The sequence below is a fragment of the Pteropus medius genome, unplaced genomic scaffold (assembly GCF_902729225.1).
Source record: "Pteropus medius unplaced genomic scaffold, Ma_sr-lr_union100, whole genome shotgun sequence".
Taxonomy (NCBI): Eukaryota; Metazoa; Chordata; class Mammalia; order Chiroptera; family Pteropodidae; genus Pteropus; species Pteropus medius.
The window spans coordinates 11,440,510-11,467,467 of NW_024342471.1; the positions used below are offsets into that span (position 1 = coordinate 11,440,510).

General features: G+C 40.5%; 1 protein-coding gene across 4 annotated transcripts in view; it reads left to right on the plus strand.

The window, feature by feature from the left end:
- The window catches only part of DHX35 (DEAH-box helicase 35), a 68,025-nt gene that overhangs the window by 31,157 nt on the left and 9,910 nt on the right, over nucleotides 1-26,958 (plus strand). For 2 of the 4 annotated variants that reach the window (XM_039864333.1, XM_039864336.1), the window contains exons 9-19: nucleotides 2,381-2,493; nucleotides 3,426-3,522; nucleotides 4,426-4,584; nucleotides 6,485-6,695; nucleotides 10,419-10,543; nucleotides 14,103-14,157; nucleotides 17,172-17,267; nucleotides 19,107-19,201; nucleotides 20,843-20,920; nucleotides 22,497-22,626; nucleotides 25,523-25,604. In XM_039864333.1, the coding sequence (XP_039720267.1) occupies nucleotides 2,381-2,493; nucleotides 3,426-3,522; nucleotides 4,426-4,584; nucleotides 6,485-6,695; nucleotides 10,419-10,543; nucleotides 14,103-14,157; nucleotides 17,172-17,267; nucleotides 19,107-19,201; nucleotides 20,843-20,920; nucleotides 22,497-22,626; nucleotides 25,523-25,604 (1,241 nt within the window). The remainder of the gene's footprint in view (nucleotides 1-2,380; nucleotides 2,494-3,425; nucleotides 3,523-4,425; nucleotides 4,585-6,484; nucleotides 6,696-10,418; nucleotides 10,544-14,102; nucleotides 14,158-17,171; nucleotides 17,268-19,106; nucleotides 19,202-20,842; nucleotides 20,921-22,496; nucleotides 22,627-25,522; nucleotides 25,605-26,958) is intronic. The other 2 variants (XM_039864334.1, XM_039864335.1) reach the window with 2 other exon arrangements.

Consider the following 26,958-nt stretch of genomic DNA (forward strand, 5'->3'; position numbering starts at 1 on the left):
ACTCTTGGCTCCTCTATGGCACTTCCTTTCTCATTGTCATGGTCATTCAGACTCAGGACTTAGATTGTGTGGGGAAGTTTTTAATCTCTGATTGAGTAAGAAGCAGTTCCATCCTCCCCAGCCTGCAGGGGCGTGGGCCTACACTCCCTGATTTCCATGTCCTGTCAGTCATAACCTCTGGAATGCGTTGCTTTCACATCGCCCCTGCCTGAGTTCACGCTTTCATTCTCTCTCCTCTGAGCTATTACAATACCTTCCTTAATTAGTCCGCTGGTCTCCAATCTTTTATCACCCCTGCCCTTCTCCTAAATGGCCACCATTTAGGCATCCAGAGCACAAATCTGATAATATCACGTCTATCCTCTCTGTCTTTGTCTTGCCTATCTAATAAAGTGCCTATGCAGCATGACATTTGGGCCCCTTTAGAGTGATAACACAGTCACTTACTGTGTACTCATTCTAGGCCAGACCTGTGCTAGCTGCGATCACACTTTATTTGAACTGCACAACAGCCTTGCAGAGGACATAGCAGTTTGTTCATTTTGTAGACGAGAGGGCTAACTCAGAGACGAGGCTGGCCTGCCCTAGACTTTGGACTCTCCTGTCAGGGGCCCTTTTACATCTCAGTTTACACTCTGCTTTCATCCTGGAAAGCGGGGATGTCTCTTCTTTCCAGTCGTCTGTTAAGGCTTAGCCAAGGGAGACTGCCACCTCCATTCTGCCTTCCCTAATAGCCAATTGTCATTGATCTTTCATTTTCTCTGACTAACTTGCAGCCCTGTTTCTGGTTGTTTAGTCATTCTGCCTCAGTGTATGTTATGATTGGTTCATCGCATGCTTGTGCCCCCTTGGATTATCCACTTTGGGGGCACAGAGGGGTGTTTCTTCTCATTCGTTTGTGTATCACTTCTAGTGTGCCTGTTCTCTGCACATCATAGGACATAGGAAGGCTGAAGTCACTCAAAGGGAATTTACCCAAAGGGAAAGTGAAGAATGGTGTCATGTGGTTCTTCATAGCTCAGTGTAGTTCTTTTTGTTGGCATGAGGCACTTTTATGTCTGTGCTTACTCTTCTCAAACACAATTTTGAGGTTAACGCATAGTGTTCCAGTATTTTGTAGTTAAAGCCAATTGACTAATTTTTAGAAGTACTCCTTCAAGTCCATTCATTTTGTATTGTCACAGTTCTCAGTGCACCCCAGGCTCCCAGATTCCAGGAGCAAGCACGTGCATGTTTAGTAAAGATACCTGGGGAAAATAGAAGATAGGACTCATGATCACATAGGCCTCCTAGGAGAATAGCAACTAATGCCCAGCCAGGCCTTAAGGGAACTGGAATATGGTTGGGGAGCAGGAAGGCCATCGAGAATCAGAGAACGACATGCCACCTAATGGGACGTCTGTGTCCCCTCAGCCGCTGGCACAGCAGCTTTCCATCTAGCACTCACTCTCCACTAGTTTGGTCCCTTGGCTCTTCTCGGGCTTAGCTTCTGTGTGTCGTGGGTCACATTCCTTGAGAGAGGATCTTTAGTGGTGTCTCCAGCCCCACTGTTGGCCAGCGTTCTCATGCCTGGCCTCCCATGGACGGGACTGCCAGTCTGCTGGTCAAGTGCCATTGAAAAGGACGTGGCCACCTATTTGGAGGAAACTGCCAAGAGCCACTTCTCTCAACAGGGCTCTGTGGGAGTGTCAGATGAGTATCTAACTGATGACCTACCCCATACAAAGCTTTGTGCTAACTCCTGGAGAGCATATAAATATGGAGAAGATGCTGTTCCTGTGGTAAAGTGGCCCAAAAGCTACTGGAAAGGTTATAGTAAATATCTGTAACTATGGTACTGGGAACGTACCAGCTGTTCATAGAAATACAGATTTCCTTGATGAATTGATCACCCTGTGTGATCAGAAGTGTGCTTTCCAGATCAAAACTACACATCAACCTGCTTTTGCCTGTATTTAACTTGAATCATACCTTTGACTTAACTTTTGGTTAAATAAAATATAGGGATTAGAGATAAATAATACCATAGCTACATGTTAACTCAGATGCATCAGTGAATCCAATTTTGAAATCTAACCTTTATTATTTTTCTGTGTTCCAGTTTTAGTATATGTGCTACTGAAGCGAGCACTAACCTTTATTATTTTTTTATCAAACCTTAGTAAAGAGTCTGTTATTGAAATGTGATTCCTCAAAATCGCAACAATAAAAAATATGATTTTTAATAACTATTTTGTAATCCAAAGTCTATATTATATATATCCAATTCCTACTACATACTCCATGCTTTGTCAGTTTTATATTATTTTCTTTCTTTCCATGAGTTACTATGAACCAATTTTTTTTAGAAGGATGAAGAAATGATTTTTTTTTTTTTTAGAAATTTCGAGATTTCTTTAATCAAAATGAAACCAGTGACCCAACCATGGATACGTGTGTCATCCTCACAGTGGAAGGACGAACATTTCCGGTGGATATCTTTTATCTACAAAGGTTTGATGATACTTGCACTTTTAATGATGATGATTAGAAAACTAGGCCTGCATTTTGGAATGAGAAGCATCTGTTCCAAGGACGATCAGCCAGGCTGTGAGGAGGGACACGTTTTGTGTCTCCTGTCATTATTTTGTGTCTCCAGTTATTGATAAGATCAATCAATTTGGCAGTATCACTGCCAAATTCAGTTTAAACTCTTGACACTGCAGTTTCTATGAATCTGTGGTCAGTAGCTCAGCTGGAAAGAGCAAAGTGGTAATGAGGTTGGGGGAGGATGGCTTGATATTTTTCAGAACTGGGGTTTACAAGACTGCCGTCAGTGGGGGAAGTATTGGTGACTTGAATCATTTGATTCGCAGGCCTCTTCGTCTTAGGGAGAGGGCCTGGTTGACATTTTTGGGAGGATCCCCCTTGGACAGGAAGGGGCCATCTTAATTCCTATACCTAGTCATTGGACAAAGACCAGGAGCCTGGTATAGGGGCTGACAAATCCAAAGAGTTGTGGGCCTGATTTCCGAGTTGTTCTAGTTGGACAGCACACCCGTCCAACATTATCTGTCTCTCTCAGACATGCTGCCAGTGGTCAGCAGGGAAAAAGGAAGAAATGTAGGATTCAGCATTGGGAACAGCCCCCAACTTTCACTGGCTAGCCATCTTTGCATGCTCAAGATAGCACATCTGTTCTCATGGGTTTTTATTTCTTTGCAAATAAGCAAAAAATCATAGTTGATATATAATTATGAATTATTTTTTTTAATGCATTTTAAAAAAGAAAGAAGTGAATAGTTATTTGATTTATTCATATACTGATTACCTGCTAGGCAACCCCAAACTAACTTTTGTGAGATTTTGCTCTCAGCTATCAGGGTAATTAATCTATAACTAATGTGTATATTCTAGTGATGGCTTTATCTCATACATCTTTTCAGTCCTGTTCCAGATTATATCAAATCAACTGTAGAAACAGTGATGAAAATTCACCAGACGGAGGGAGATGGAGACATATTAGCATTTCTTACTGGCCAGGTAATTCCGTTGGACCTTTTCTCTGTGATGAACAGACATGTTGAGGCAGCACCAAAATTGATACAGTGGCCTATTACTTTGCTTAGCCATTTATTTCTTGTTTTATTGTATTTTGTGGTTACTTAATTACATTAAAAAATTGTTTGGTTTGAGGTCATTCATCTACTGACTACATTGTCAGAGTCATTAGCTCTTGCCTGTTCTGTCTGCAGAATCTTAAGTTGATTTTTAAAATAAATATATTTTAAATGTATTAGCTGATTCCAAAGTGCATTATACACTTTAGTCCACAGACTGTTTAGTTTACTGAATTCTAATGCATTCGGTGCATTGTGTGCATGCATGTTGCTGCTGCATGCCTCTTTCCCCGTGGCACCTTCGCAGCTCATCCTGGGGTAGTAAGTGGGTACGGTACTTCACTGGAAAGACAACTGAACAAGCCCAAGTGCTCACTCAGGGTTGTAACACTGTTTAAAACTACCCTCTAACTATAATCTCTTCCATTGTTGGACATTTTCCACAGCTGCTTCCTGGAAAAGCTTATAGCAATTTTGTATGCCACAGCTTGTTCATGTATATTCCGTGCTTTGTTTGCTACAGTACCTAAAAGCTGAGTAAAATAGTTACTGTTTTTGTTTATCCAGAACGCTTCTATGTACTGCAGGTGGTATACATTTCAGTAATTAATCCAACAATCACAAATTTTCACTCCACGGGCACCATTGTTTGGTAGCATTTGATTAAATACCACCCCAGAGTGACGTGTGATTGCACTGAAACTCATGAATCTGATTAGAGTTAAAATCTTCATCCCAACTTTCATTTTTTTTTTTTTTTAATGTGACAAAATGACATGCTTCAAATTGACCTCGGTTTCCTTGATTCCTGGTTCAATGTTTTTAGGAAGAGGTAGAAACTGTTGTGTCTATGCTGATCGAGCAGGCTCGAGCACTAGGTCGGACTGGGATGAAGAGACACCTCCGGGTCCTCCCCATGTATGCAGGACTACCTTCCTTTGAGCAAATGAAAGTGTTTGAAAGGGTGTCACGCAGTGTCCGAAAGGTGAGATTAATCTGGTGACCAGGGGTATTTGCAGCCATCTGTAATCATGTGGGTGTCCCTTTGTTATGCACTGAAGGTTTTTTTTTTTCCTAATTGAAGTGAAACTTGCTAAACAGGAGGTTTCTTCAAGGATTTTAGATCTATGTTTCTGTGCAGTAGTTCTGAAAGCAGACAATAAATAATGTGTTGCAAAGATTTCTAAACCTGCCCCACGGAAGGGTCGCTCTGATATTAATCATCAGAGCAGGTGACTTCTCTTTGCCTCTTTCCTGCCTGCCTATTTTCCCGTGACACAATACTACCTTGGCTTGAAGGGCCATCTTGGATTGTGATCAGTCAGGAACAATAGATCAGTGACTGCAAATGGTTCCATTTGTTTGAAGCATCACTTTGTGGAGCCAATTAATTCAAGGTGTGGCTTAAACATATTTAGCCTTGAAATTGGGGTGGAGAAGGGTGTGGTGGGAAGCATTGGTTGAAAGGAGCCAGCAGGCAGCCAGTCTGCTTAATGCTCATTGTCCCCTTGGGCCTTACTCTGCTTTCCCTTCCATTAGATGAGGAAGGCATAGAACTGGCCTGAAGTTGGCTTATAGTAGCTATTTATCAGCAGGTGGCAGAGAATATGGTAGGTGAGGGATGGTCTGAGGATACACTCCCAGTACAGACCACTTGGAAAAGGGTGCCATTGGGATGGAGCCACTCCAGTTTGCCCAGTTAAACATGAACTACGGCCAACCGGTCAGGAGGCCTGGGTTACTCTGTGTCCTGGGGTAAGTTACTCAACCTCAAGGCCCAGTTTTCTCATCTGTAAAACAAATAATAACTTCTGGATAGTTGGTTTTATAGCCTAAAATCTTAAATGTCTATGTAAAAATGGTAGGAAGATTTTTATAAAATGAAAATAGATGTAAAAGTACCTTTAAAAAATTCTAAGTGCTATCTCCACATGTCCCTTGCTGCTTCACATCCTCCAGGGGCAGCGCCCAGTGCACTTGGACTAAAACAGAAACACCTCATGGCAGCCCAGAGACCATGCGTGGCCTGGGCTCTCCCTCCCTCTGCCCTCATCTTGTACTTACTCTGGCTGCACTGGCTGTTTCTCTTTTCTTTCATCTGTTTCTTCTGCCTGGATCTCTGTAGGATTGGCTTCTTCTTGTTACTTGGGTCTCAGCTCAATATCATCTTTCAGAGAGGCTTTCCCTAGCCACCTGATGGAAAGTAGCACATCCCATTATGATGATATGTAATAAACACCTTAAATACTACATAATATTACATTATTACTTTGTTTTATTTTCTTCATAGTATTTGTCACTCTCTAAAGTGACCTACTCGTTTATGTTCACCATTTCTCCATCCAGATGCTCAGTCTAGAATGCAGACCCTGTGGGAGATGGGATCTTGTCTTTCTTGTTCATCGTACATCCCCAGCACTTCGAATAGTGCCTGGCAAAGCACAGACCCTCAGAAAATAGCTAGCATGTGAGTGAATGAATGAGTTTACATGTACAAGGTGGTGATTTATGTTAGTTGTGCAAAAGGCAAAAACTAGTATTTGTTGAATATTTACTGTAGGCCAAGTACCAGGCTCTAATCAGTTTATGTGTCTTTCCTATGTAAACCCCTCCGCAGCCCTGGAAGCGGGTGGACATTTTTACATAGATGAGTACCCATGTTCAGGAGGTTAATTAACTTGTCCAGAGCCACATGCTGAGGGAGAATTCAAACCCAGGGCACCCTGACTCTAAAACTCACGCTCTTTCTAGTATTTCAAACTGCCTCTTGTAGATTCTGCAATGTCGGAAATGCATTTAAATCTTGTAGGATTTTGAATAGTTTATTAAAAATGAAAAGAACCAAATAACTTTTATTTTTACTCTTCTTTCTATGGGGGACATAGGTGATAGTGGCCACCAATGTGGCAGAAACCTCCATTACAATCAGCGGGATTGTGTATGTGATCGACTGTGGCTTTGTGAAACTCCGAGCATACAATCCCAGGACGGCCATTGAGTGCTTGGTGGTGGTCCCAGTGTCCCAGGCCTCAGCCAACCAGCGAGCAGGACGTGGTGGCCGCAGCCGCTCAGGAAAATGTTATCGCCTTTATACAGGTTTGTGTGGCTTTCCTTAAGGGTTTTCGACTTTCTCAGTCAGCCTGGGCGTTGGAGAGTGTTCCAATTATTTCCCCACATAAAATCCAGACCTCCCTCACAAGGCCCTCTGTAACGGGGCCCCCTGCCACCTTCTCCCTCTAAACATCACACCCCTTGGCTACTGCTCCCTGTTGGCCAAAGCTGGCCCCTGAGTCACCAATTATTTGCCATCCCCATTCTAACCAAATGTCTGGGTATAGGCCTGTCTGCAGCCATGTGACCCGGTAGCTTGGGCCATGTGTCTCAGGTCCTGTCTTTCTTACATTTTCCTTAGCTTAATGTGCTGTTTTCTTGTTCTGAGATTCCTGGGTCCTGTGTCTATCTTAACCTCTGGTTCAGAGCATCTTTGCAGCGCTAAAATGGCAAGATCGATCCTGAGTCTCACTGATAGAAAGCAAATAGCTGGTCGACTCCTGCTCTGTGCCATGTACCATGCTAGGCTCTGAAGGAGCAAAATGAATTACGTAAAGATTATGCCAGCCCTTAAGGAGCCTCCTCTCCATCTCGAAGGCAGCCTTACCTAGAGACAGCGATGTCCCAGAGCTGTTCTTTCTCTGCACTTCTCTTTTGTGGGGGATGGTACCAAGATTTTTCTCAATTGCCCAGACCTAATTTTCACATCATTTTTAATTCCCTTCTCTGTCCCGTATCTATCTGCCATTGCTTACCAGATCCGGGGGTTTTATCATTTACCCCTTTTTCCCTTTCTAGTTCCCATCACCCTCGTTCAGTCCTGGACATTGTTCCTTCTGTTAGCAAGTGTTTACAGAGCACCTGCTACATGCTAGGCATGGTACTAGGGTTTGGGGAGGTCTAGGACTAGGTGAGATATGGTTTGTGGCCACACGTGGTCACTGACAGCATGGTGGTGAAGGGAGACTTACAAACGGATCATAGTATTATGGTGCAGTAGGGTCACCATAATGGAATAAACCTCAGAAGAAGAGAGCAGGGAGTTATCCTGTTGGGGAGGGCTTCACAAGTGAGTATTGGGCCCGGTCTTATTGGCAGCTCAGTAGTTATCCAGGTAAAGAGAAAGCAGTGGAGGTTAGATTTTAGCACACCAGGCAGAGGGAGTGGATTGTACAAGTGCTTGGAGGGGAAGAAGAGGGTAAGGAGTATTTATGGGAAGGAGGGAAAAGGCAGAACCTGGGGCCAGAGAGGTAAGGGTCTTCCACCACTGAAGGCGCTAAGAAAGAATGAATGGAGCGGAAAGAAGGGAACGCATCCTGAAAACTGGGAGGAGAAAGTTTCAAAATATTTTTAAAAAATTTATTGAAGTGAAATTAACATAAAATTAACCATTTTAAATTGAATAGTGCAGTAGCATCTATTATGTTCACAGTGTGCAACCACCCACTCTGTCTAGTTTCAAAACATTTCTGCCCGTCTAAAGTAAATCCCCTTCCCCATTAAGTAGTTCCTCTCCATCCCTCCCTGCCCCTGGCCCCTGGCAGCCACCAGTCTTTGTTTTGTCTCTGGATTTATCTGCTTTGGACATTTCATATAAATGGGATCATACAATATGTGACCTTTTGTGTTTTGCTTTTTTTCATTTAGCATAATGAATGTTAAATGTTTTCCAGGTTCTACACTATATCAGAACTTCAACCTTTTTTTTTATGGCTGATTAATATGCACTGTGTGAATACACCAGCTTTTGTTTATCCATTCACCAGTTGATGGCTGTTTCCACCTTCTGGCTTTTAAAAATAGTTGCTTTTAAGAATATGTGTGTATATGTACTTGTTTGAGTACCTCTTTTGGTTCTTTTGGGTATACACTGGGAGTGGAATTGTGATGTCCTATGGTAATTATGTGTTTTAACTTTTTGAGAAACTTACATTATTTTTAAAGAAATGGCTAGCATCATCTCATCCTCCAAAGAAATCAAACAGTGGAATGCAGACTGAAGATAAGCAGATATATTTCGTTAAAAGGTCTTTAGCATGAGCAGTTTTAGTGGAGGTGGGGTTGGGGAAGGTGCATCTACAGTAATAGAGTGCATTAGATCTAGCCTCTAGGCTTTCTCGCCTAACCTTTTTCTGAATGAACTTTTCGAGAGTGCAGCTCCGAGCATGGTGCTATCTGCTCAAAACTTCAAGAACCTTCCATGACTTTTTCTCAGCTTGTCTTTTTCGTTGTCCACCTACACCTTGCCCACACTGCATCCCAACTGAACTGCACTTCCTGGATATACCTTCTGTTTTCCCACATCCACCTCTCATTCCTTTGATATCTTTCCTTGGGCCATTTCCTCTGCTTGTTCTTATTCTTCAAATCCTCTCTCAAATGGCAACTTCTTCACGAAGCCACCTCAGATGCCGTCTGTGCTTCCTCCTTCCCTGAGCCTCCCTTTCCCCTTGGAAGGACCACTTATTGGGACCTGTTTTTGGTCTTGGTCCCACGCCCCTTTACATCGCTGAAGCTTCTCACAGCCATTGGCATGTGGCTTCTGTGGTACCTGGCCTAATGCCTCATGTACTTGAGTCCTGAGTAGAGTTTAACTGAGTGTCATTCAACTCTTAGGAAGCACTTACGTCCTGTGAGCATCTTCTCAGCAGAGTTGTCCTGTTATCTGATAAGTTTTGCTTCTCCCTAGGTCTGCGTTGTGCTTGGAAAATGTGGTTATCCTATCAATAAGCTATCCCCAAAAGGCTCTTGAAGCTCAAAGGGTATATCCCTTTGGGAACTTCTGCTGTTGCCTGTTTTCCAGAACCTTCCAGTTAGACTAATGCATTTGGCTTTTGAAGTTTTTTAGTGATAGTGCTATTTCTTCATGATACCTCTAGTTTTGGATTGCTTTCTCTCTCGTTAGCTAAAGCTTAATGATCTAAATGGCAGTTGGGCCACCCTTGTGTTACGGAGGGTGTGCACAGTTAAAATGTTGACTTATGTGGGAGGATTTTGTGGGTGGAGCATTCTCTAATCCATAAGCTTTCTGAATATGTACAAAAGTGATTTAATCTCTTCCTCCCTCTTTTCCCCACCCTTTTTGTGTAGCTTTTATAAAAAGAGTTCCCAAAGTCTCTTTCCCTCCCTACCTTCTCTCTTGCTCCTCCCATCTTGGCACCTCTGTGCCTTGTCATGCTTTTTCTTGTTGGAAATCACCTTTTCTTTCTGATGGGGCATATAAGCATTCATTAATTTATTCAGGGCAGCATCAGATTCTGGGTGTGACATATGTGCCTGGCATATTGATTTTAAAAGTTAGATTTGGCCAATTTTTGCTCTTTATAAGATTTGACCATTTGTTATATTTTGTTTACTACTTTAGAGATTTATTTTGAAATTGTTCTTCGCTTATATGTACCATTCTTTCCTTTTTGACTTACTCCATCGTAAGCAGAGGTAATGTAACTGGGTGCCATAGTGATTCAGCAAATACTTGTTTCTTTGATTTAATATTTTGCTGAGAAAAAGCACATTAAAAAAGCACCCTAAAGTAAAAGGACAAACTTTTGTGAAGATATATCATTTATAAAGATATAAATTACTAAAAAATTTTTTAAATAGAATGGTCTTTCCTAAATATGAAATAACTTTATATCATGATATCATATGCATCTGATCTTGGAATCCTAGAGCCTCTTGTTAGAGAAGGAAAAGTATCTCTTTGGCATAATGATTGCATTTGATTGTGACATTTGACCTCAAACAGTTCTGATTTCCTGTCCCCAGAAGAAGCCTTTGACAAGCTGCCTCAGTCCACCATTCCTGAGATGCAGCGGAGCAATTTGGCACCTGTCATCCTGCAGCTGAAAGCGCTAGGAATTGACAATGTCCTCAGGTTCCACTTCATGTCGGTAAGTCCTGCCTGCCGTCTGGGGCTGTGGGGAGGCTGGAGTGCTCGCAAGGGAATGTCAGGACACTGTTTTAGACCATGTCACCTTTCTTTTCTTTTCTTTTTTTTCCACTTAGCTTATATGTCGTGTGCCTACTTTGCACCAGGCCCTGTGCAGGGTATGGGGGAATACAGCCAGACCAGGCAGACACAATCTCTGTTCTTATCTGCTGGAGAAAAAAGACAAGTAATGGGTTATGACAATGCATGTTCCCAGTGCCAAGAGAGACAAAGGAAGGGCCTCCAGCCCAGTTAGTCATGTCTGAGGTGAGACCTGAAACCCAGGTGGGATTTCACTAGGTCAGTAGAGGTGGAGAGAGCCAAGACAGTGAGCATGGATATAGGCCTGCATAAAAGAGTATCGCAATTGGGGAAGCCAAGAGGGCTTTGGCAGAGCTGTCCAGAGGCTGATTGCGTTTCTCTTTATTTTCTAAGGCAGGTTTCCAGGTGTGGGATTGTTGGGTTAGAGGGCCTTAGTTGTTTGGTAGACCCTTGACACATGCTCACATTGCTTTATAGGTATAAACTCCAGCTGGGCATGAATGCCTGACTCATTGGGCCCCTATCATGCCACGTTATTTCTTTTAGAGTGTTGCTAATTTGATTGATGGCGGAGAGGGAGAAAGGGAGGAAAAATATTATCTGTATCTTGTTTTGATTTCTCATAAGATAGTTTTTTTTTTTTAAATGTAGAAAAACATTTATTGTCTACTTTCTACTTCTGCATTGTTAAGCCATTTTTCTGTTAGAATTAATGTTTATTAGTGATTTTCAAGTCTTTTAACTATTAAAGACATTAACGGTTGTCTTTAGTATTTCTTGCAAATAGTTTTTCTACTTGTTTGTATTATACTTTTTAATTTTTTTTAAAGCGCAGGTATTCTAAACATATCCATAGTAAAATCTTTCTATCTTTGCCTCTGTGACTTCTGTTATTCTTGTGCTTACGAAACACTTCCCTATAACTAGGTCAGTTAGTTAATAAATATTCATTGATATTTTCTTGAATTTTTATGACTTTGAAGACTTGCATTTTAACTGTGTTTTATCCCAGCTGTATTGGTAAATGATGTGGCAGGTCTGGATTCTTAGATAATAAAGTCCCTGATGGCACATATGTCATGATAAACTAGGCAAATGAAGGAATAGAAAAATACCAGTCTTTCTCCCAAAGAAAACATTTGTGTGTTTATCGTAAGTATGGAGGAAATATTTCCTTTTTTATTGGCGTATAGTACAAGAAATTATAAAGAAAAGATAAACAGTTAATGTGAATTAAAAGCTTATGAAAAGCCTCACATCAAAGGTTAAAGGAAAACATATAATGGCAAAAATGATGGATCAACATTTTAAAAACTACAGAGAGTTTTCAAACATCATTTATAATAAACTAAATATCCACTGAAGATAAAGCTAGAGGAAATAATAAGCTAGTGTTAGAACATGTTTGACTTTTCTAGAAGAGAGAGAAATGCAACTTGAAATAGCTGTAGAGTACTGTTTTATACTAATTAAGTTATCGAACATAAAGAGAAATGATAAAATCTAAAGCTGACCCAATTTGGGAAAGTGGTTTCATACTCTGTTTCAACTCTCATGGAGGACTTCCTGGTATTTTATGAGCTATAGAAATGTCTAGTATTTCTTCTCAGGGAAATTTCTCCTGAAAAAATAATTCAAAAGAAGACAAAGAATGTATATGTATGATGTTTATAGCATCATTTTATATTAAATTAAAAAATACAAATAATAAAAACCATAAACTTTGGACAACTGAAAGATGAGGAAAATACATACAAATTCATCTTCATGTAGACCCTTCTGGTTATTTCTCCCTGAAATGGTGTTTTTTTTTATAATCACAATCACTGGGTACATATAATTTTATGTATTTAGCAGTGTTAATTACAGTAGCAAAAAACTGAAAACAACTCAATTGCCTAGTAGTAAGAAAATGGCTAATTTGACAGAGTATAACCTTGTTAGAATATTATGCAGCTGGCCCAAGTAATCACTGTGTAGTTTCTGTAGGTACAAGAAACATTGAAAACAGAAAGCTACACAGTGAGAAGAACAAGCTAAAAGTATATATACCATCCTTCCAACTATATTAAAATAGTGTTTGCGTATAATTCCAAATCAGATGAGGCCATAGAGAAATGCTAGTAAATGTAGTAAATATGTGATTAGGTGAAGATACTATGGATATAACTTGGAGTGGGGGAAGATTTCGTTTCATTTTGTTTCGTTTTTTGATTGATGATAAATTCAAAGAATGGAAATCATAGGGGACTTAGTGATTGACTAGAAATAGGGCCAGGGACAGAAAGGAATCAGAGAGGACCTCGTTAGTTTTCTTTATTAAATATTCAAAAGCCAGTTCCGTGCTTTGCTCTTCCTATGATCATAGCTCATGTAATCCCAGTGTAAAAGATCCCCAGAGGGATAAGCCCCTCCATTTAGGCGCTGTATATTTTGCCTCTTTGTAAAGTGGGATATCATGGTTTAGCCAGTAGTGATTCATTGAATACCCTCTGCGTCACGAATCAGGTCTAGTTCCTACCCTCGTGAGTGTGTGCATGCTGTCACAACTTTTAAAAGCAATTTTTGTTCCTTGGCCGTCAGTGGGTGGAGCAGAGTGAAAACAGTGAGACCTGAGTTCAGTTTCTGGCTTTGCCACTGACTACCTGTATGACCTTGTTCACATGTCTTCTACTTGTTATGCACTTTGCTCATCTGTGAAACGGAACTACAACAGTGTGATACTTAAAATACATTTGTTATGGGAATGCATTTAGGAAAAAAAATGCTACACAATTTGAAAAAGTACTATTATTTAATTATAATAAAATAATTTTGGTTTATTATAAACAAGGTAATTTAGCAGAAAATAGTCATGATGCCTGGCACTTAGTAGATGCTCAGTAAAAATTTGTGGAAGGAAAGGAGGTAAGATCTGGAGAATCAGACTGAAGGTCATAATATCAGCTTTGCTTAACTTCAGATTATCTAGCATTTTCTGTTATTTTCCAGAAATTCAGATTCAACCAACCATATGTCAGCTACGCCCTATAGGCAAAACCTGGAGCTGGGCTCTGGGTGATACAAAGATCAATTACCAGTCAGTATTGCAATCAGTAAACCAATCAGTATGGGGCTTCTAGTCCGTTGAAGCCTGAGATTATGCAGTAAAAATTAGAACTGTCTGATGAGAGTTTAGGAAAAACAAGGAGGTAGTTCAAGGTAGGGACCCATCATTTCTGATGGAGGGAAACACGAGGGAGAGCTTCAGAGGAAAATGTTTACTCAAGCTGAGATTGATGACCAAGCATTACTAAGTATGCCGAGAAGGAGAAGAGGGACATTTTGAGGGGCACTAACATCGTGAATAGATGCATGGAGGTTGGGAAGTGTGGAGCACGTAGAGAGAAGCATGGATTTGAGCAAGAAATGGTGACATTTTTATGTCTGTTACCTGAAGAAATTAACTTAGAAGTATTTTAATGTTTTTTTTTTTACAGCCCCCTCCAGCACAGTCGATGGTTCAAGCATTGGAGTTACTCTATGCTCTGGGAGGTACGCCTATCATTATTATGTTTCTCTGATCTGTTTTAATAGGCACTATTAGTAAGGTTGTATTCACTTTAGAGCTCTTAGTATCTTTGGGAACAGGATTGGTTCTCTCCATATATAATCCTCTTATTGACACAAGCTTTATGGAAAAAAGAAGGTGGGACCATAATGAGATAATAGTACATGAAGTCCAGTCATGACCATGAATTAATAAAGCATGTCAGTACATCAAAAGCTTTTAATAACCATCACCAGAGCCACCCTCCTAAAGACATCCAGAAGATTCCCTCCCAGTATCCAATATTTCAGATGTTACCTCTCCAGACCTTTTTCTTTGTCCTTCCACGCGCCATCCTGAAATCGGCATTCTCTCCTTGACTCCCCTTCATTCTATTCCTGGAGTTTCCTGTGGAGAACTGGGTAGAATGCTAGCCTGTGGTCTTGTTCGGGAAAGGAAACACCATGTGATGGTGGAACCTGTATTCTCTCGTTGTTTGAAAATGTAGTATTTACCTAAAAATAGAGAAAATTGTTGACTGAATTCACCTCTTCAGAAAGTATGTATCTTTTCTGTGAATGTTGCCCCAAATGAATTAATACTCATTTTGGTATGAAGTTTTAGTGGAACTTTTGTCCTTTGAGATTCTCTTTTTGCTTTTAAAACTTTTATTGAGATATGATTCATCCATTTAAAAAGTACAATTCAGTGGTTTTTAGTATATTCACAGATTTGTGCAACCATCACCACAAATTTAGAATATTTAGAACATTTTCTTCACCCCCGAAAGAAACCTATATGCATTAGCACTCACTCCTCATTCCCCCTCCCCTCCTCCCCCAGCCCCGGGCATGTCTCTATATATTTGCCTCTTATGGACATTTTGTATAAATGGAATCATACAATATGTGGTCTTTACGATTGGCTTCTTTCATTCAGCACGATGTTTTCAAGATTCATCTGTGTTGTAGGACATAGTAATATTTCATTTCCTTTTATTACTGAATAATATTTTATTGTATGGCTATATCACATTTTTATCCATTCATCGGTTGATGGACATTTGGGTTGTTTCCTCATTTTGGCTAATATACGTAATGCTGAAATAAACCTTGATGTACAGTTTTTGGTGGACATTCCTACCAGCAGTGTATGAAGGCTCCAATTTTCTACATAATAAGTTGCCAATACTTGTTATCATCTGTCTTTTGTATTATAGTCATCCTAGTGGATGTGATGTGGTTTCTCGTGGTTTTGATTTGTGTTTTCCTAATGACTAATGATGTTGAGCACCTATTCATATTCTTATTGGCTGTTGATATATCTTTGGAGAAATGTCTGTTTCACTCTTTTGCCCATTTTTACTTTCGGGGTATTGTCTTTTTATTATTGGGTTAGAGTTCTTTCAATATTGTGGGTATAAATTTTCTTCTTAGATCTGTGATTCGTAAATATTCTCATTCTGTGGGTTGGCTTTTCACTTTTCTTTTTTTTGGCTTTTCATTTTTTTGATGGCATTATTTGTAGTACAAAAGTTTTAAGTTCCGAGTAATTCAATTTATTTTTTCTTTTGTCACTTATGGTGTCATATCTAAGAAACCATTTCCTAACCCACAGGCACGAAGATTTTTCTCACAGGTTTTCTTCGAAGAGTTTTTATAGTTTAGCTCTTACATTTAGTAGGTCTGTGATCCATTTGGAATTAATTTTTTGCATGGGGTGAGGTAAGAGTCCATCTTCATTCATTATATTTATGAGACTTCCCTGTGCAGGAATAGCTGGTTACTCATTTAAAAGATCTTTAGTGATTTAAAAGGCCTGTGAGTGGGTCTGTATCGTCAGCCCAGAGTGAGTGTGTGCTGGAATAGAGATCCATCTCCTGTTCTCAAGAACGTGATAGGAACTTGAAGGCAAGGTTTCCTGGGATAATCTGTAATGAGTTTGGGAGAACGTTGACCACGTAGAAAATTTTCAGTTGCATTGGTTTTTCTTCAGTCAGAATGTCATTTAAAATATTTTCATTTCTTCACTGCCCTAAATTAGCTGGAAAAGGTAGAGTGAAACACCCAACTTAATTTAGTTTCAAGCTGAATTATCTATTATCTTTAAAGAGATGGTTATATAGGAACAGAAAAGAAATAACCTTTTCTGTCTTACACTGAGCTCTGCAGAAGAATTTGTTTTAATACTACCTTTTGGAAATAGTCTAAATAATAGTAAAACAATAGTCTGCATCATGGGAATTCAATTCCTGGATATTGGCCAGTGGCAAAGAAGCAAGGAGGGATGTGGGCAATGGAAGGAGTCTGCCCAGTTTAGTAAACTTCCCAGGAGGCAGCTGGATAAACAACTGTGGTTGGCACCAAAGAGAGATCTGAGCATGTATTTAGATTCATAGTCATGGCCTCGTAATTGCTAACATGGTAAGAGAAGAAGAGGGCACGGGATGCCATCCTGGAACCTCTATGGCATGCAAGAGATTGGACATGGAAGAAGATCCAGAGGTGACAAGAAGGAAACAGCAGGAGAGGTGGCAGGGAATCGGGGGATTGGGGGTCCTGGAAGCTGGGGAAGAGTGTTTCCAGGGAGCTGTGGCCAGCCGTGGCCAGCAGCGTCAAAGGCTGCTGGAAACTCGGGAAAATGCCTTTTTATTTCACACTATCTAGATGTTGGGCCTCTGGGAAGAGCAGTTTGTGGAAAGTAGTGGGACAGAGTGGGGCTGCTGTGAGTTAGAGTGTGGGAACAAGAGGGGACTGCAGGGCCATTTCTTTATAATTAAGTCTTTAAATAGAAGCCACTGGAAATACCAATTTTTAAAATTGAGTGTTCAAGAGCTCGGTGGAGATCTTTTCTTCTTTCAATATAATGGCACTCTGACGTCCGATTGAGTTTGATGGTGCATGATTCATCTTTTGGATACCTTTTTTCAACAAACATACATCATTTTTATTCTCGCAGCAACTGTACATCTTCCCGCATAAGGGTGCATACCTTCTGATTGTTGTTGTTCCTGTGGCAGGTCTGGACAAAGACTGTCGCCTAACGGAACCACTTGGCATGAGAATAGCAGAGTTTCCTTTGAATCCCATGTTTGCAAAAATGCTGCTTGAATCAGGTGGGTGGAGACCGACAGTTCTCATTGATTTTATTTTGACTGTCAGAGGAGTTATTCCCTGAATTCTGTGCACCTTGGGGAAGAGGGTTCAGTCTGTTTAGAGTACTAAAGGAGCTATCGCCTAAAGCTGCCTGGTTTGGGGCATATCGTTAACTTGTGATTTAATGTCAGTCATCATTAACTCAGTAAACACTTTTGTTTGTTTCTTATGGGCCTAGATTTTTTTTTTTTAAACAGGGAAGTTTTTTTGTTATCATGAAAAATAAGTAACAAAATCTACCATTTTAACTACTTTTAAACATACAGTTCTGTGGGGCATTAAGTACATTCACATTGTTGTTAAACCCTCACCACCATCATCTCCAAAACCTTTTTATCTTTCCAGACTGAAACTCTGTACCCATTAAACACTAACTCCCCATTCTCTCCTCCCGCCCACCCCCGCAATCACCATTCTACTTTCTGTATCTATGAATTTGATTATTCTAGGAACTTCATATAAGTGAAATCATGTATTAGTCCTTTTGTGGCTGACTTGGTTCACTTAGTGTAATGTCTTCACAGTTCATCCACATTGTAATATTTGTCAGTGTCCCTCCTTTTTAAGGGAGGATAATATTCCATTGTATGTATAAACCACATTTTATTTTTTTATTCATCTGTTGATGGACACTTAGGGAGGTTCCATCTCTGAATAATGTTGCTGTGAATATGGGTATACAAATATCTGTTCAAGTCCCAGATTTCACTTCTTTTGGATATATACTTAGAGTGGAATTACTGGGTCTTCTGATAATGCTGTAATTTTTTGATGAATCATCATACTGTTGTCCACAGTGGCTGAAAGATTTTATATTCCTATCACCAATGCACAAGGGCCCCAATTTCACTGACACCATCAGATTTTTGTGAAGAAATTAGTTAAGGGATAAAAGTATATAACCTGGAGATCTTCTCATATTCAGAAGACAAAATATCTAGAGAATGTTGTTCGTGCCCCCCACTTCCAACCTTCTACCCCGGGAAAGTAAATAATGATGTTTTTCTTGCTTTTATCCAACCGTTATATTAACTGGCAATCTACAAAGCTGTACGTCAAACTAAGCACGGTGAAAGAAAGTTAGGTATAATTATGTTTTGGAACAACCGAATAACCTTAGGCTTATATTGAGAAACAGGTTCTAAGTTTGGGGTTAGGAAGTGTATCACTCATGAGGCAGGAAGCTGTGGGAAATTGGGTCTGGAAGTGCAGTTTGCTCTCACTGTCTGATGCCCTGGAGGGCTGATTGCTGCAGACCCTGGCCAGGTGCTAGCAGCAGCAGCAGCAGCCCACGAAGTGCTTCCCTGGCCTAGCTTTGTCTTGGACATGCCAGGTGAGATAAGCCCTACTGAGAAGGAGGCCACCTCAGAGAAGGGCCCAGAGGCAGAGAAACAGCAGAAGTGACACAGCCCACATATTCCTCACCCCCTTTCCTTCTCAGGCTTTCTGCCAGGATTCTAGGTGTCCACATAAGGGAGTAGGAAGCCTCTGTGGCACTAAACTGCCCATAGTGATGGGGACAGTCTGGACCCCACCGTGGCTCCCAGTGAGGGCCGCTCAGTGTTACAGCAGCAGAGTGGACTCATAGCTCCTTTCTCAGAGTCCTTCCAGGCTTCCATTCATCTGGGCCATGTATAGGACATTCTGTTTGGCAGACTGAAGCGTTTATATATTACCTTAAAAAATCAAACTATATGTAAATATATGATCCGAGTTTACAGTATGGTACAAGGAAAATGCCTTTCACTTCTCATTGACACATTGTATGATTGAAATCAAACATGCTTTTTGTTTTATAGGAAATTTCGGCTGTTCTCAGGAAATTCTAAGCATCGCAGCTATGATGCAGATCCAGAATATCTTTGTGTTTCCCTCAAACCAGAAGTCTCAGGCAGTAAGTCCGACTTTCTCTCCAAGCTGTTCATACCGTTCTCTTTCACTTTGGGCCTGCCTTTTTCAAACTACTAGGAACTGCTGACAGCGGAGCTGTGCAGATGATACCAGCTCGCATTTGAATGTTTGATGTGTGCCTGACCGTGCACCAAACATTTTATGTCCATCGTTTCGTTTTCATCGTTTCATTTTATCTTCACCATTAATCAGGGAGGTTGATACCATTATAATCATTTTTAGAGATGGTGGCACAGGAAGGTTAGATAACTCATTTATAGTTGCACAGCCATGGTGGAGCTGCCTTTCACAGTCCAGAGCCCCAAATCTTAATCATTGTCTTGCTGACTTTCCTCTAGAAATTGTCCTCTAAGCTGCTCTGGCAGCAGCTGGGTGGGTACATTAGTGATGTAAGCAGTCAGTGCCTGGGCACAGCAGGCTGGTTCTGGTAGCGTCATAATCGAGCCAAGATGACGACAAGGCCCGCCTGAGGCCTAGGCATCAGTGATGACTGACGAGTGAATGTTGGAAGGACTGTGAAGGAAAAGTTACGATGTTGAAGAGCACCGCGGAGGTGAGGCATTCTGATGGAGGAAGGTCATAGATGAGTTCAAAGTCAAAGTCATAGAAGAGGCAGCTTTGCCTGGGGGTGACGGGAGCACTGAGTTTGCATGAGTAACGGGGGGAGGGAGACTTTTAATGGGTTGTTATCTTCCCTGACAGTTGTACAAGTACAGATTATGATGTTTTCTTGCCTCTGTGCCCAGGTGGTTATGTCTCTTTCCTTCATTTTTTTGTTAGTTGGTTTGCTTTTCTATTAGCCTTTTTAACAGTCCTACCTCAGGATGGGCAAACTTGTTTTTAAGATGAAGAAACTGAAGTTCTGAGCACTCTGTCTAAAATTGCAACATACCCTTCTCCCCTTTCTGTCCCCATCCCCTGCTTTATCATTCTTCTCTAGCACATCTTACCACCTAATATACTAAATATTTTGCTTATTTATCTTGTTTGTTGTGTTTCTCCCACCACTGTTTTATTCACTCTTATATCCTAAGTGCATAGAACAGTGGTAGATGATCAGTAAATATCTGTTATTCAGTGAATGGAAGGAAGGACAGGAGATTAATTGTGGTATTAGATGCAAGAAGAAAATTCTGAAGTTAATAAGTATATTTGTATGCTTGTATTTATGTTGTACATGCTGCTCCTTGACTCCATAGGAGCAGATGGCATTGGCCAAGATCTTTAGGGATGGGGTCCGAGCGGTAGCCCAGGAACATGGAGTGTCTGCCATGTGCCAGGCAGTTGTTCCCCTGCCCTCCTAGAGCTTACGGGATAGAGGAGGAGAGAGACAAGAACACTAACATTTATCCAAGGACTGTGCCAGGTACTTTATAGTGAATTATCTTAATCCCACAGCAATCTCAATAAGTAGGCTTAATATCCTGACAAGGAATATTAAGGAAATTGAGGCTAAGAAAGGTTAAGTAACCAATTCGAGGTCTTTCAGGAAATGGCAGAGCTAGAATGGTGCAAACCAGGTCTTTCTGGCTCTGCCAGCCATGAGCTATTCATTGTGTAATGTTACTTCTCATTACAAGAGGCTCACAGGAGTCAGCTTGTAAACATTGCTTATTCTTTCCAGATTCGAGCGCACCGAAAATTTGCTGTGGAAGAGGGTGATCATCTCACTATGCTCAATGTGTATGAAGCATTTATCAAAGTAAGCACAGCTGCTACTCAAAAGGTCCCCACCCACACACCCATTCACTCTAGGTGCGAGGATTCCAGAAATTCAATTTATAAAGGAATGGCCAAGAGACTTATTTATTTTTCTATTAGATTATTCTCAGTACTTCTAATCCATGCATTTGGCCTCCTGCCTGAGTTTGTGGTGCAGTTTTGCCTAGAAGAACATAGGATTCGTTTGTCGCTTTTCTTTGCTTAGCGATGTGGTCCACTAGCAGCAGCCAGTGGCTCGGCCTTCCTCAGCCCCTTCTCTCATCACTGCGTCTCACATCCATGAAGTGTTGCCGGACGACACTGTCTGACATTCAAATAGGAAGTTCTGTTCTATTTCCTGCAAATAAATGAGGCCGAGAGTAACTTGTAGTGTTTGGTAGACTCTTCAAAGCTGTCTATATGAGTTTGAGACTGCACATAGCCACCAGACTAGCTGCCAGACAAGCTGTGAGAAGACATTTAGGTAAGGATCCATATATATATTCACATACGCTAGCCATATTTAGCCATAGGTAACATTAATTTTTACTTTTTTTAATATTCTGTAAAACAAGAGCAAATAATACAGCTTAAAGTTACCACTAAAAATTGCTAAAAGGAAAGATCTGAAGAATTTACAGACAATGAAAACAAACTCCTCATGTAAAGGAAAGGATATAAGGGGAAAGGAGATATTTCAGATTTTCATTATTCATTTCTTAAGTATTTTCTTAGAAGAGGAGAAATACTAAATTTTTGTTTTTCCAGAGATTTGAAGGGCGATTATACAGTTAATGAACAGTTTTCAGAAAAACCTCATCTCTTATTGAGATTACTAATTATGGATTAAATCAGTTGAAATTCGTTTATATAAGCACAGTATAACATCTCCAGACTGAGCTTCCTCTACTAGTGAATGCAGGTACAGGTCCACGCTGCATTATTCTGTGGTTGCCTTCTGGGAAAGTCCCCTGTGATTTACATTTTCTCTTCAAAACACTTTCCACCCTGGCTTAGAATATCAATTCAGAAGTACAATTATTCCCTTAGCAATAATTAATCTAAGGCATAATGATCATACTTAAGGATATAGAACAAAATTAAGCACTGTGGACAGAAAAATCATACTTTGGGGATAAATAATAGTAATTTGCAAATTATTTCTAAATCGGCAAGTGTCATATTGCTTGCCTATAGTCGAATAGAGTGGTAAACTCAAGCCCGCCCTGGAAGGAGGGTCAATTTACAAAGAACCGCAGGGAAGTAGCGCTGGCTGGTGGTTTGCCACTCCTGTAGCTATTTAAGGTTGAAAACAGCTCCGCTTGTCATTAAGTTCTCATTTGCTCTTTAGGCAGAGAGTGACATCAAAGAGCAGTCAGATGGAGAGCATGCCAGCATCTCTTTCTCAACATCTGTTGAGAGAGATGGGACAAAAAAGGACCAGTTATGATTTGAAGATCTTGGTCCCATTGAGTAAGCAAATGGAGGGACAGAAAGTAATGATCTTCACAGTGTCACCACAGGCAAGATCATTTCTGTGTTTCTCTCACTCTTCCTGTGTCTGGATTGTTCTGTAGCATAATAAGAACTCTCGATGGTGTCAGGAACATTTCCTGAATTACAAGGGTCTCGTCAGAGCTGCAACAGTAAGAGAACAATTGAAAAAGCTTCTTGTCAAGTTTCAAGTGCCCAAGAAATCTAGCGAAGGTAAGAATAAACTGCTACAACTGGTGACGTCCTGTTGTTTGCTTTGTTTAATTGCATTCTTAGAGTTCCCATGCTGGGCTGGTATCAGTATGCTCTGTACCTGTCTGTCTACAAAAAGCTACGTATAAAAGTAGCCTATTTTTTCCATGGAGGTCCATTTTTATTTCTCAGGGCTGTTCTTACTAAAAAAATTTTCCTATCAACACATAAGAATGATTACCATTCAGATCATTGGGCATTATATAGTTAATTTTCCATGTAGGCTTTGCAAGAAAAATGACATTTAAGTGGACAATATTTATAGCTATTGCATATAAATTACATTTTACTTTCAAATACAGGTATTATTGAAGCAAGTGCTGTATATTTAGCTTAGGCTGTTATCTGTATAAGACAGAAGTGCTGTATAAGGCCTGGTCTCTGGCTTATAGCAGTGACCACTATTGAGGACACACTAGGTTATACCATGACAGGGGGTCCACAAATCTTCTCTCACCTAATCTCCCATTCTATGCGGTGTAGGTGATATTATCCTTATTTTACAGATGAGTTGTCAAGTCCTAGAGAGAGTTCAGGACAGCACAGCTGGCTATCAGCAAAGCCAGATCTGTGTAGCTCAGAGCCTACACTTGTGAGGCGGTGACACAGCTGGTCATTCATTCATTTGTCTTTTGGATACCTGCTGGGTACCAGGCACTCTGGCACTCTCAGCACCACTAGTACTTGCTAACATTTTTTAAGTGCTGATAATCGGCCAGGCAGTGTTCTGAGTGTTTTCATTTATTAATTAATTTAATGTACACACAAGCCAGTGAAATATGTACTGTTGTTATTCCCATTTTATAGATGAGACTAAGAGATAAAGAGTAACTTGCTGGAGGTCACACAGTGAGTGTATGGTAGAACTTGAACCTAGTCAGTTTTATTCTAGAGCCTTGTTTTGCCTTTATAGTAAGAGCAAGTGATTACAAAATGACAAAGACATGGTTCTTACTCTCAGGAAACAGTGCAGTGAACGGGGAGATTCACACAGATAGACAAACCACTGCAGTAAGATTATCAGTTCTCTTAGAAGTTACGAGAGTAGACACCTCAGTGATCATGGCAAACAACAATGGCAGATGTAGGAATGCAGGGAAGGAGTCCAGTCGGGGCTGGCCTGGGAGGTCTCACAGTCGGTCTTGAGTGGTGGCGAAAGTCCAGTGGAGCGAATCTGTTGAATTAGAAAACAGTGGCAAAGAGCATCCTAGGCAGGGACGACTGTGGAGACAAGTACTTGGAGTGGGAGCCTGTTAGATGCTCGGAGGATACTGGCGAATGAATAAGCTCACAAGAGAGGGAAGAGTTGAAACCTGGGTGATTAGGTGAAGTTGGTGTCATTGATAGAAACAGGAAACTTACAGGGAAGCTATTTGGGGGAAGCTGACTTAGTGCCTGTCATCTAGCAGATAGATGACAACCTTAAAACATCTGTGTTACTTAACCTGTTTTTCATTATCATCCCCTCGCCCAGGAGAAGAGTTACATTAAATTTAAATTCTTCCTAACGAGAGACGTTAAATACTAAGACATAAGATTTTGTAAGGTAAGGATGAACTTTGGAGAGCCACAACCACTGTAATATATAAGATTTCCTCCAACCCTGCTCTCCAAGAATTAATTTTCATCCCTTTTGTTCTACATGGAAATTTCTCATCAGTTAGAAAGAAGGGACTGAATCTTGGGTCAGATCGTGGTTAGAAGTGTAGATTTGAGATTTGTCAATTCTGTGGTAAGAACAATAGAGAAAATCATGGAGACTCAGTAAATTACTTGTAAACTTAAAATATCTAGCACAAAACGTCAAGCAAATGATTAAAAAAAAGCAAATAGTGAAAAATATTTTTGTCCGACAAGATAAAGAATTAAAAACTTTATTATAGAATGAGTTCATTTAACATATTAAGAAAAATGACGAGTTTCCAAATTGATAAATGGGAAAAGAATAGAACAGAGAATTCACAAAAGAAGAAATACAAGAGGAATTAATAAATGTTCAATGAAAGAAAGGTATCTTTTTGCCAAAACATTGCTGATGAGAATGCAGTACAACTGACATTCTCATACATTTTTGATGGCTTTGTAAATTATACCACTTTTTGGGAACTTAATTACCAACAAATTATATTTCATTAAGTCTAAAATGCCATCACGTGTAAGACGCACCATTATTCTGTGTACCACTAAGAAAGAAGAAAATGCTGCCAATTATGATTATAAAATGCTATCCTGATTTCAGTGAGTTAAAGTGTAAAAAAGAGTAAATCATAGAAATGGAACGTGGGATGTCATAAACCATATAAATGACCCTATCCTTTGCGCAGTAATTTGGAATCTATTTTGTGGAAATCATGTAATACGTGGGGAGTCTTTATCCTTGGAAGATGTTTGCTGTAGCAATACAGACACCAATTAAAATGGAATATTTGAAAATGTTGAAGAATTATACAGCAGCTTATAAACACAGGAATAACTTCGTGGTGTCCAGTTTGTGTCTATGGAAGGAACATCATTCCCACAATATGCTCACCTAAAAAGGAGTTCCTGAGGTCACCAGCCAGCCAGTGGAGTGCTCTCAGATTCTGGTGCCTGGCCCTGGTCTAGGCATCTGTGGCTGGAGGGATGTTGGGGCTCCTAAGTTAAAGAAACAGTCCAGCTTGTTACTCTCAGCAGCCATTGTGGGAGGGTGGAGACATCCACAGATGGTACCAGGGCAGGCACCCAGCACTGGGAAGCATGGGGCTGGGGCCCAAACAGCTCGAAAAAGCCTGGGCTAGGGCCTCTCAGCACAGGCCTGAGCACACAGAGCATACGGCAGGCGAGGATCTCATTTGTCACTCTGTTCTGTCTCGTGTAGGTGATCCAGATCCGGTTCTGAGGTGCATCATTTCGGGATTCTTTGCAAATGCAGCGAGGTTTCATTCTACTGGAGCTTATAGGTAAACAGAATACTTTGTGAAGTCACTTATTAAAGGAGAAATCTTAAAAATGATACAAACCCCATAGAAAGCTGATGTGCAGGGAAAGGAGAAAAATTAAATAATTTTCCCTTATTTATATTGTGCCTCCATTCAAAGATGAGTTGAGTTGAACTGTATAGCTTTAAGCAGAGTATCTTAGCTTTATGGAAATGATTCTCAAATATTCAGCCCATCCACATGTTGTAGAAGGATGGCAATTACGAGTCTGGAAGCTGGTAATATTTCCATTCTAATAATAGACTAATAGGACTGGAAGGAACCATTAAAGATGATCTTTCCTAGAGAAGTTAATTTTGCTGTTGGATAGTTCATTATGCTTATAGAGATCTGCAGGGTTGAAGCCACCACCTACCCTGATACATCGTGGCCACCATTTGGTATGTTCAGATGTTGACAAGTGTTTCTTAACTTGCTGGATCTGCCTCCCACTGCAGACCACAGCTGTTTTCTTCCTGTTCCATTTCCTAGGCATAGAAAAATCACTGCTGACTGGTGCCCTCCTAACAGCCTTTAGTATTTTAAAATACAGTAAAAGCTAATGCAGGTTTCTTTTCTCCAAACTAAATCATTCTTTGAATTGTTACTTTTAGTCTGTCTTTTCTCTCAACTCATTTTAGTCTCATAACTTCACTGTAGTGCAGTGATCATATGATCTGTTCTTTAATAAGGGAGCAATCAGAAGGCTTTCTCCCCAGCTTTTCTTTGGATTTCCTTCACATATTATTTTGTCATTAGCTTTTTCCTCTCAGAAAACGGGATAGCCCTATTACCTTGAGATCAACTGTGATGTCCCCTGCCCCAGACACTGGGCTTTGCTAACAAGTGATGTCCCCTGCCCCAGACACTGGGCTTTGCTAACAAGTGATGTCCCCTGCCCCAGACACTGGGCTTTGCTAAAAAGCACTGAGCTTTTTTGTTTGTTTTCTTGGCATCCTCCATCTGGTATCCTAGTAGGTGACTATTTGAACCTAAGTATAGTACTTTACATTTATCTCTAGTACGTTCTATTTGTTACTCCAGGCTAAGTATATTCTGTCCTATCACTATCATGATTCTGTTGCCTGTTACATGCGCTCCCCCTTCCCAACACTGCGTTGTCCATTTTTGAGGCCGCTCTGGAGAGGCCTGTGATCTTCTCCAGTGAGGACTGTTATTTTGTTGTCACTTTGATTGCCCTACTCTCCTCAACAGTGTTAATTAGCAATTTCTACTAGCGTTTAAAAAATTCTTTCTCCAGTGTCTTCAAGAAAAATATGGGCTACATAACAGGCTTCAGAGTCAGTGAGTCTCTTTCAGACAAAGTTCATCGTCC